The 12291-nt window shown below is 42.7% G+C and overlaps 1 protein-coding gene across 1 annotated transcript in view; it reads right to left on the bottom strand.

Moving 5' to 3' along the window:
• Positions 1-4362: 4362 nt before the first annotated feature.
• Positions 4363-12291, bottom strand: part of LOC310859175 (solute carrier family 2, facilitated glucose transporter member 9-like) — a gene marked incomplete at both ends in the record, with an annotated part of 88448 nt that continues 80519 nt past the window's right edge. The window contains 6 exons of the mRNA XM_083765577.1: positions 4363-4602; positions 6250-6377; positions 8504-8579; positions 9289-9390; positions 9486-9596; positions 12060-12247. Of these exons, the coding sequence (XP_083621703.1) occupies positions 4363-4602; positions 6250-6377; positions 8504-8579; positions 9289-9390; positions 9486-9596; positions 12060-12247 (845 nt within the window). The remainder of the gene's footprint in view (positions 4603-6249; positions 6378-8503; positions 8580-9288; positions 9391-9485; positions 9597-12059; positions 12248-12291) is intronic.

Here is a 12291-nt window from a genome sequence, read left to right as displayed (position 1 = left end):
CACGTAGCTTGCAGAGTTAGTTCAGTCAATCACACTCGAGGGGGTTCATGCCGTGCTCAAAGGCGCATTCTATACTCAAGGGGTTAACATGTGGGTGTATAAGTGTGTGCAAGTCCCACACGTCATTCGCTGATGTGGCAGTCAGCTGACCAATTGGGCGGGCTACTTAAGCTTCACTAGTCTGCATGCTCTTCCTGCCTTCCTTCTGCTATGGTTCCCGGTTGTTATGTGATGTTTGCTCCCACCACCACCACCCCAGCACCACCGGTGGGCTCTGTTACTTATGCTCCCCATGGGGGGTTCATTGTATATCTATCTCCCTGCTCTTAATGTTTATGATGGTTAATCGTGCCAAGCAGGGAGTAAATGCAGCAGAGCCGAACGGCAAGATAAATATCATATGCACACTTGTATTCTCATTCTATAATAAATATTGGTTAAATCTATTCCGTGAGTTGTCTGACTGAACTGTCAATGTGCCATCTTAATATTATTCTTCTGAATCATAGAGCGGTCAATCACAGCTATCTCAATACAGTATTTAGCTGTGACCACACAGTTATACTGCGTTCACACCGGCAGATGCAAAAGATACAAAGATACACAGTGTATTTGTAGCTTTGTATATTTGTAGCTGAAGTTGAAACCATGCAGCTCAACGTTTTTGTAGCTTTGTAGCTACCTCGACTCTGTGTGTATTTTTGCAGCAGCTACAAACGTTGGATGTATCTTTGTATCTTCATGTTGCTGGCTTCCATTGAAAATGAATGGTAAACTGTATCTTTGCATCTGCCCGTTTGAACCAGTGGGGCAGTCAGACAGATATTTTGTGAAGCCACTAAGGAAATCGTAGTTCATATAATGGCCTGTTGTGGCGCTGTCATTGGACCCAGAAAAACCCATAGCCCCATAGAAGTCCATGTATTTGGGCCCAACTTCACCTAGACTGTATTACCTTAATAAACATGGTCATGAATACTTTCTGCTTCCAGTCACTAGTTTAAAGTCTCATTTCTAATGTCATAATATTCTTTTTGGAAAATTATGGTCCCATTAATTAAAAAAATGACCATAAAGTCGCGTATGTTCTGAGGGGCGTGGCTACCGTTACAGTCTATGATCGGGATTCCCCTCCCACTCGAGTCAAAATAAAAACCAACGGAGAAGAAGGGGGGAAGTCCCGCCTCGTTGTCTGGGCCAGCCAATGGCCAGCTGGGCCCAAACGGAGCCAGCCAATGGATCTAGAAAGATGGCGACTTACAGTGCAGGAATAACAGGCTTCATTTTACGTCCATGTTAGACCCGGGGAACGCTTTGTCCATATTTTTTACAGTCTATGGTTTGAACGCAGCAGCACAGTGCTATACACTGCCATTCTGTTTTTGTCTGTTGGTGACTTGGTCGATCTGTCTCAAACCAAGAGCTTTTTATATTATTCAAATTAAGTGCATTCTTGACTCAAATTGGTAGATGATTCATAGCTACAGGACAAATTAATAGATTAAATTCAAAATGATTAAAATAAATTCAGCACTTTACACATAACAGCAGTGTACAGTAGTATAGCAAGAATCAGCGAAACGTGTTCTCTTTCACGTTCAAACATTTATCTAGAGATACAATACACACTCCTCCTGAACAAATCTACAGTAACGGTTCAATTGAATCGTTCTCATTAAGTATCACTATCTCCAATATAATATATACAATGTACGTACAGTAACTCAAGATAAAAATCTTTTCGGACATAGTCACAGTCACTTAAAATGAATTGTACAGCTAAGACATGGTGCATTTATAAATTACAACTCTTTAACAACCATTTTCATGTGCATATTGTCTTTGACTTTGGACAGGAGTAGCGTGTCCTGCCATCCTTTTGGATATGGACTACTACAGTAGTCACAATAACCTGCTCTCTTATGGATGAATAAGAGACTCAAACAATCATCAGATTTAACAAAACAAACAAACTAAAGTACAGTAGCTCAAGTTCTTTGCTCGTTCAGTTCCTGAGCTGAAAACAGTGTAAACATACAGTGTGACATGAAACACTGTGCTGGCTACATGATGTCACATGATCTTTGAGCAGGGAAATGGAACTGTGGAGAAACAACGCACTGTGCTGGCGCTTTACTTTACAGCTACTTATTATATTATATTCATACTTTTGGAAAAGTAATGTATTACAAGTGAAAGATAGTGCCACCCCCTGAACAGACACTATCTTTATATTGGTGGAACAGTACAATGGAAGTACAACAATAATTAGGTTGATCCATTTGGTACTTACACTTGTAAGTGTATTGTAACAAACGTGTAAGTACATTTTCATTAAAGGGATTGTGACATAAAAAAAAAGGTTTTGGAATTGTTCTTGTTTTTTTTAGGTTTTCTAATCTCAATTGCACCCAAAAAACATGAACTTTTAACATTCAGTAGATTTTCTGTGATCTGGGTTTTTCTGGCTCAAACAGGTGCTCTGATTTGCCGGCAGTAAGTGACATCACTTACTGCAAATCCCATATATGTCAATGGGATTTGCCAGCAGATGTCACTGTTTCACTTTGTTGCCTGTTTTCATTGTAGCTCAAAAGGCCCAAAAAACCCCAAAGAAAACTTCAGACCACAGAAAATCCACTGAATGTTCAAAGTTCAGGTTTTTTGGGTGTAATTGAGGTCATAAAACCTAAAAGGAAAAATAAAAATAAATGAAAATGAATGTCATAAAACCTTTAAATACTCAGGCACTTCTGTGCACCTACAATAATCCCCTTCACCACAATACAATCCTCCTATATTTTGATAATATGGAATAAGGCTACTGTAAAATAAAGTCCTCAAAGTGACATAAAACAGATCACGGAGAACGATCCACAAAGTGAAACGAATGCAGCACAGACTGAGGTATCTGACACCAGTGCACAGCAAAATCCCGAGTGTTAATTTAACCGTATACTGTATGAACACTAGTATACCTATTCTGCAAATATAGCAGCATTTTTGGCTACATACAGTATAGGCTCCGGTCAGCTTAGGGTGGGGGTTACTCTCTCTCTCAGAGAGAGAGGGAGTAACCCCCACACTAACCCCCACAGTTACTATATCTCAGAGAGATAGAGTAACTGTTACGCCAGGGCTCCACTGGGCGCGTCGCGTCTCCGTCGCGTCCTGCTCGTGTCATGACAACGTCAACGTCACGCTAGAGGTGCTCCACCGCAGGCTTTTGAAAACTGCGCGTCAGCAACATTCTTTTATGTTGCTGTCAACGCGTGCGTGCGTCAAAAAACGAACCGGGGCAATTTTTTTGTCACCGAACGCAGCACAACGCAACGCAACGCGGGCAGTGGAGCCACCCTCCATTGATTAAAAGGGAACATTCCCGACGCTGACGGAGACGCGACGCAGACGCGACGCAGACGCGTCCAGTGGAGCCCTGGCGTTACTCTCTCTCTCAATAACACTGAGGACTTTACTGGGTGAGAGCAAACAGACAGAATATGGCTCTGAGATGGAGCCAAATGGATTAACATGTTACGGATGAGGCTGTTTGACACACGTGATAGTGTGACTTCTATTTACCGTGCATACAGTAGTTACAGTACAATACAGTAGAAATACACTGTTGAAATGGAAGGGGGGAATTAAATAACACTTCAGAACATGCAGATGGTGCATGCGTTTGAAATAAATAAATGTTACAGTGTGCTGCATGTGTAGAAATGTATTTTGTTGAAAACAATAATGGGATAGTATGACATGGTTATACCACTCATTGTATGTTTTAAATGTCGGATATCCAGAATAACAAGCTCACAGCCGGTTGCATTAGGATGCATTTTGAGGTAAAGCCACAGTGAAGGTGGTTAAAACGAGATGTACAAATAGCACTTGAAGATGGGATGCCATAGCTTTGTACTTTTTCTGTTTTGTTTGTGTCTATGGCGTTAACACGACTCTAATAGACCCCCAGGTGTGGTTATAATATGCAAATATGCCCTGTGTAGGTATTTTTGGTTTCTTCCTGAAAGCCTTTGAGTCACAAGACCCAATCAGTACCACTACCGCGCGTATGTGTGTGTGTGTGTGTGTGTGTGTGTGTGTGTGTGTGTGTGTGTGTGTGTGTGTGTGTGTGTGTGTGTGTGCGTGCGTGCGTGCGTGCAAGGGTGAGCGTGTGTCTGTCTGTGTCTGTGTAAGTATTGTAACACTGTTCTTTGCAATCTCCTGAAGCAGTAATACGTCTCCTATATCCAGTTCTGCTTCACCCCTCTTGTTCATCTCATGAAATCACTGTAAGCAAACAAACAACATGGAGAGGAGAATTCTCTTTTTTTCCACACACTGCCTGCCTCTCCTTTTGTCCTACAAGGTGCCATATCCGTTAGGGTACATCCTGGCCAACTTCAGGTGTCCGTTGTCGTCCACCTCGGTGCTGTCGACGTCGCTCATGATGATGTCCGCCGTCCCGTTCCTGACGGCGAACATCTGACTGATCTCCACAAAGGTCTTGTTCTTGGTTTCCGGGATGATGAAGAGGGTGTAGGCCGCCACGGACATACAGATGGCACAGAAGACCAGGTAGCAGTACGCCCCTGCTGACATCTGCAACGGTGGAGGGGTAAAGACATATCTTATCCCATTCTGACCTGAGATCAGATTCATACGAGGTTTCCGCCGGACACACACTGGTCTGACGAACCCATTCTGACCTGAGATCAGATTCTAAAAAATGTCAGTCGTTCTTCGATTTTTCAAAAATAGCAGACCTACAAGCTCGTATCGCGCCACTCGGTGGCGCGATATGAGCTTGTAGATCTGCTATTTTTAAATAGCTAAAGCACGACATGATGCTGACACCAAAATGGGTGCCCGGTCAGAATGGGTTATAGAGCACTGAAGTCCTGACGTAACTCGCTCATCCCTTCGATTCCCCTGGTTCGCGGAAGTAATTTCTCTATGGAGAATAACATGGGGTGATCTTAATATCGTCTACTATAAGCGTTGTGGTCCAAAAATAAACAAGCTGTCTCGGCGTTATTGTCAGGGAGGTGTCTCAGTATCGTTTGCAACAGTCAGTCACTCATATATGATACAGTCTGCTTCTAGCGAAAATGTAACTAATTCAGTAGCAGTAACATTAGCGTTTTCTCTCAGTCAGTTGATTCTTCATATCCATATGAGTGAAGCGGCCGGGATGACATGTTTATTTTTCAAACACAGTTCTTATATGAAGCAATCTAAAAATCCTCCTATGGCGATTTCAATGCAACTAAAAAAATACATGAACCTGGGGACTGACGCCCTCTACTGAAATTGACGTCAGACTTCGGTGCTCTATATCACATATAAGGATTTATTTATTCTGATCTGCGTGTGTATAAATCAGTCTTAAAAAACATTTTAGTCTCGTTGTGAATCTCTGAATGAGGCTTAGCCATGTATGGGAGAGCCTCTGTATTCTTTGTGAGACACACATTTCGGGGTATTTCGGGGCGTGGCCAAGTCCACCATTCTTCTTTAGGTACTCTGCACCATTGGAATTGTATTATGGAACCTTTTTTCTTTGTCCTACAGCAACACTATGGTCAAATATTGTAGTGTTGGGAGCTGCAAAAACAGTAGCAACTCTATATCTATCCTAATATAAATGCACCTCGACTCTGTGTGTACCGGTACATACAGTACGTGTGTACGTACGTCTGTAATCCACATCTGCATATACTCCGTATTTGGGAATGCCTGACAAATAACTCCATATATGGACATGAAAGGGACACAGACATAATAACTGGGTGGGGCATGCATTTCCAACTTCGGGCACCGCTCTAGTAAGAGATAAAAATGGGACGCCCAATTGTTCCCCATGAGCCACGAAAAGGAAACGAACACTCACATAGGCCTATACGGGTATTTCGGGGCGCCAACTTTTGTTTATATCGAGCTAACACACTTGGCGAAAGCCCTTCAAAGTAGTCAGCTGACACTTTACAAAAGTAAAGTTGATAAAACAACTGTGTAATGAAACAAATGACGAAAACTAGTAGTTTTCACCGAAAAAACCCTGACTTTTGACGACTTCTGCACTGGTTCCCATTGTTTTCAACGGACTGTTTATAGCCCTATTTCAAAATGGCACAGATCACGTCCTGAATGAAACATAACGTGGGGTGTGACACATCATGTGTAGGCAGAAGAATGCAGAGAAATTATTATTGATTGATAGCATTAAAGAATGATCTGCATTCTGACCTGCAGGAAGGGGAAGACAAAGCCGATGGTGAAGTTGGAGAGCCAGTTGAGGCAACCGGCCACGGTGTAGGCCGCTGGACGGTGGGACTGTGTGAACAGCTCAGCTGTCATTAGGAAGGGAACGCCGGCTGGATGAGGAGATCACACACACACACACACACACACACACACACACACACACACACACACACACACACACACACACACACACACACACACACACACACACACACACACACATACGCACGCACACACCGTAAGGGAGAGTAATTCAGTGTTATTTATGCTGTATTTGTAGAATTTCAGATATATCGATATCACAAATGTTCAATAATTAATCAATGATGTTTCTACTTTCTACCAATTCCATACATTCAACGACACAGACATTCATGCATGCATACATGCTAGCATGCACCCACGCACGCGTGCCATGCACACATGCACGCGCACACAGTCGCACGCACATTATATCGAGGTCGATTGTGTGGCAACACACTTGTCTTGCAAACACCCAAAGTATCACCACTAGTATTTCTTCAGTTTGATAGTATTCACACTTCCTTTGATAGTATTCAGAGCAGGAGTGGACCTGGTGAGACGTAGGAGGGGCCAGGACAGGAGACAACCCACAGAGCCTATAGTCCTTCCATGCGCCAGAAGTGTACCTCCCAGCCCTGGCAGAGTAGTTCTGGAGTAGTTCCAACCGATTGTGTGGCCCTGGTTTTTGCCCTAGTGCGACTGATTGAGGGTAGCTACTGGGACGCAAGTCGGGACTTGATCATCCCGGCTGGGTCGCCTGAGTGAGGGGTATGACGTTGGTAGACCCGAAACCCCGTTGACCTCAGGATACATCACTGAGGATACATCACTGAGGATACATCACTGAGGATACATCACTGAGGATACATCCCAGGTGCATCCAATGTCAATGCGATGTCTTTTTTAGTGATAGTACTCACTGACACTGCCCTCGATCCTCTCAGCTTCTTTATGAACAATCCCTTCATGAATAATCCTATATTAGTAATCCAACTGAATATAATACTAAACATGATAACTTCTTATGCACCCAATACATTGCATTCATCTAGCTGGTCTTGTGTGCTTCTCAGTGGTTATAACATGAGAGGGGAAATGTTTGGTTTGGCAACTTGACCAACTCCAATACTACAATGTACTGTATATAAACAACATAATTTAGCTAGCTAGCTTATCCAGTTTGTTAGCTTGACATTTATAATCTATGTGGTGGCTGGGTAGATTTAAAACACACACCACAATTTGTCATTGTTATAACTCTGAGAGCTATGTAGGAAGAATATGCATTAGTAAAAGTTCTAATGATGGAGCTCTTTCGAATGAACTCCTCATTATCTGGCCGTGATAATTGCGAAGAAGAAGGTTTAATATTGTCAAGCCAATAAGTAGACCATAATTTGTCAACATCTGTGGTATACGCGAGGAGGGGTTCTCCGTTGTGCATGCAAGGTTTTGTCCAAACAAAACCATATTCATCACCATGAGGTTATGAACAATGAGCCATTAAAAATCTAATTGCAGCAACAGAAATCCTCGTTCTGCGTGCAGAGGTATAGATTTTGCTGTCTTGACGAATGACGATATGTAAACCAGATTCCCTCCCATTCATCACCCTCTCTCACGGCCCCCTCAACATGGCTCCCCGACGACGCCGTAAACTATAGCCTCTTAATTCACTTCGCTCAACTCACTCGCTCAGCGTACAAAATGGCTGCAGGAATGGATGTAGTGTGGCAATTATGACTTGCTCATTTACAAGACTAATGAAATACAATATGTCTTCTGTGGAAAGAGAGATGAGCAGGGAGGGAGGGTAAGGCTAGTGGCTGAGCTAGCTATTAGTCCATACATTTCCACATGGTTCCAGCAGGGGTCAGTGTTAACTTGTGTCAGACCACTCTGATACAAAACATATGGATTGAAAGGGTAGAAGAGTTTCAGTCCAAAGTAGATATTCACTGTTTGAGAAAAGTGACACACTGCTCGAACAGAATAACTCAAGGTCATTATTAAAATAAATGATGGTTCTAACTTAAGAGCATGGATTGTGAATAAAATGAAGACTTTAATAGATGGGATCCTCTATTAACTGATAGCCTACTGCTTATGTTTTGTAATTGTAAACCTCTGGTCACAAGCAATGACCACATTTGTGGTTAAAATCGAGAAGAAAGAACAGACAGATGAGTAAAAACATCAGCATCATTCTCACCTGGTCCTATACAGAACCCAGCGATGATTCCCACCACACAGAGCACACTGATGTAGCGCATGAAGGCAATCTGGCTCTGAAGGCAGTAGAACAAGACACGGTGAAAATCATCAAACTAACAGTATAATACATTGCACAGCCGTTTCGTTTACAAGTATAAAGAAGTCTAATGCGATGAACCATAGCAAAGTATATACTTATACTGTAGGCCTATGCACCTTGTCACTCTACATTATGTAATCAGGGATTAAGGGGAAGATTAAGAAGATGTATTAATCCCCAATCCCCGTGGGGAAATTATTTCTAGTCAGTTAGACCTTGCATATGCCATGTCAGTGAATGTAATGAACAACTTGGTAGGATAGAAAGCCAGCATTAATGGGAAGTTTTGTGTTTTTTTTTTAAATCATCAAACTAATGGATCAATTCAAATAATTGTCACACCCACCAAGTTTGTGATCCAAATGATCCAAAATATGGGGCCCAAAGAATATATAGACAGTGTATCTGGACCTCCAAGGACAGATGGCCAGAACAGTAACTTCTTAACTTATCCTGTACTTGGTCTTATGAAGAATAAAAATAGCCAATCTACAAGCACAACACGTCTCAATGTGGCATGCTGTGAGCTTGTAGATCTGCTCTTTTCATTTGTGGAAAATAATTGAAATGTCCTACAACAAAAATACAATATTTTTTCACCTGTAATGGCTTGCCCAAACAGGGATGCCAGGTTGAAGAGGTTAACTAGAGTATAATGTACAGTAATGTGTCATTCTTTGTACCTGGTACAGTAGAGAGAGAGTGATCCCAGCACAACAGAGACCCATGAAGGTGAAACCACCAATCATCAGAGGCCTTCTGCCAACCTTTTCAATAGTGAAGCACTGGGGGGAGGGACGGGAAACACAACGTGAGCATTAATACCACAGAAAGAAAGAGAAAGCAGCATTTTATCAGGACTATACAGTACAGTACCTACCCCTAATACACCAGTGATGACCTCTATGACTCCCGTAGCAACAGTAGTGTACTGGATCTGAGAGGCTGGGATTCCTGCGTTTTCAAAGATGGCATTGGTGTAGAACCAGATCTGGAATTGCATGTTGGGAAAGGGTTGTTCGTGAGCACAGGCGTGATTTGAACTTTTGTAGTTTAGCCCAATGGTTCCCATACCTTTTGTTATGGTCATATGTTCAGTTCTGCATGCCATCTGCATTTGAGCAAAATACACTCACTCACTCACTCACTCACACTGAATTTATTGCGAATGCAATGATTGCGAATGCAATGAGCACTAACTATGAGACCCTGCAGATCATGTCTGTGTGTCTGTGTGTGTGTGTGTGTCTGTCTGTCCCGCTGTTACACCACCCGCCCGCCACCAGAGGGCGCAGCTGTATCACACAAAACACACACACGCACGCACTCACTCACACACACACACACACACACACACACACACACACACACACACACACACACACACACACACACACAACTTAACTTAAAAAAACTTAACTTAAAAAAACAACTTAAAAAACACTTAACTTCAAAAAACTTAACTTAAAAATAAAATCTTAAAAAAACACAAAAAAACTTAACTTAAAAAAAAAACTTTAAAAACACTTAACTTCAAAAAACTTAACTTAAAAATAAAATCTTAAAAAAACACAAAAAAGAGAACTTTAAAAAGAAAACCTTAATAAAAGTATGTAATTTATTCTAATTGTTGTTATTGCCATTTACGAGCTGCGTTCGCTTCCCGCGTTTGCGCGTCTTACTTGTAGATACTAGACTGGCAATGCATGGCAACGCATGGCAATGCATGCCCCCAACCGGTTATGCAATACCCGTCATACGCGTTGTGGAGGTGGAGTTGTACCACCTGTCTGTCTGTGTCGCTTTTACGCCCATATATAGAGATCTCTGTATCTGTCTGCCCTTGTCCCTTTTATCCATTCGTCATCATAATATGCATATATGTGGGCATGCTCAATTGCCCCATATCAGTCGGATTGGTGGTTCTGGTTCTGCATTTTGGGATTTTACACATTTATAGTAGTGACAACTTTCAATCTGGCATCCTTATTTTAGACAGGTCATTATCATATTTAATATGATAATGATATATAATATTTTTTATAGACTTGGGAGTTCCTTGGCATGGAAACATTTGGGGAACGGCTGGGACAGCGGACAAGAGATCGAGTTTGAAGACAATTCACTATTCAGTTGCTGATCTTTTGTTTTGTACGGACTTGTCAAATAAATAAACTGATTTCAAATTGACTGCATCGAAAAACTTGCAAAAACTGAAAATGGTCGTTGGTAAGTTCTGGAACTCAATTTCCTGTATAGTCAGGCCAATATCTAAGAGTTGGTTTTGCTTTTGGCGTTTAAACGTGATTCATCATAGCAATCATTATCACCCGGACCTTCCATCAGTCATTTGTCTCACATACCGTACATCATCAGCACATGGTTCTGACAAGAACTCCCCTTGAAATTAATTTGTTTATTCTCATTAATCTTGCTTCGCGAACGCGGCATCCATCATCTGTGTAGTGTGGTCGAGATCATGGTCGGTGGAGTTAAACGCTGTCTTGTTGATTTAGTAACGGTCCATACAGCCTTTCAGCACCACTTCAATGTTAAGATATTCACGTGCACGCACGCACGCACGCACGCACGCACGCAGAACAGCAATATAACCACAAACGAGTATATGACCATGGATATGCAAACTTGCATGCACATATGCATGCTGCGTGCGTGCGTGCGTGCGTGACAGTATTGGACTATAGGGATAATGACACGTGGGCCTGTTGCCTCCTGCTCAGTGTGGACTTAGAGGTTCACAGCTGGGAACTGAAGAGGAGGAACATCCTCTCACTGTCAGAGCATGAGTGTACCCAAAATAGCTTTTGCATGAGAGCACACACACACACACACACACACACACACACACACACACACACACACACATAGATGTAGCCGAACAACCATGTGACCAAACACACACGCGCACAGACCCAAACAGAGTTCCAATTGTTGTCTCCCAGGAACACGCGCACACACACACGCACACACACACACACACACACACACACACACACACACACACACACACACACACACACACACACACACACACACACACACACACACACACACACACATTTGAAATGTTTATTTATGTCCACATAATGAGAAGTACAGGAATACCTTGTACAAAGGACATAAACACTGCCAGTGCAGTTTGACAGTGGGAGAGCAGCCAGTTACAACGTGCATGGACAGCAAAGCATCGTTACATACAGTACAGCTGACATGTCGGACACAGGGCAGCAGACATAAATCATGGATAAAGGAAACAACGCCTCCTACAAATTGAGCGGCTTCCTATAATGGCTGAAACTGAGCAATACCTCGCTATTACTGCTTGGCTCTCCTTTTGGGAAGGCCGGCCATTTGTAAGCCCCTCACAACCAACACACACACACACAGTCACACACACACACCCACACACACACACACATCCACTTCCACTCACCGCATCAATGCCAGAGAGCTGCATGCCAATGTTGACCACAATGATGGTGATGACCTGCCAGCGTACGGACTGGTCCATGAGCAGACCAAACACAGACATAGTCTGTGTTTGGGACAGAGACCGCTGCTCCTCCTGCATCTCCTCGATCTCCGCCTGGATGTTGCCCTTGTCCCGGTACCACTTCAGAGCTGGAGGAGAAACATGTATCACCCATTTAATAGTAATAGTGATA

Source organism: Protomyctophum parallelum (assembly GCF_964188405.1).
Source record: "Protomyctophum parallelum genome assembly, chromosome: 5".
Classification (NCBI taxonomy): domain Eukaryota; kingdom Metazoa; phylum Chordata; class Actinopteri; order Myctophiformes; family Myctophidae; genus Protomyctophum; species Protomyctophum parallelum.
The sequence above is the reverse complement of the archived record's forward strand: the minus strand, read 5'-3'. Positions and strand labels throughout refer to the sequence as shown.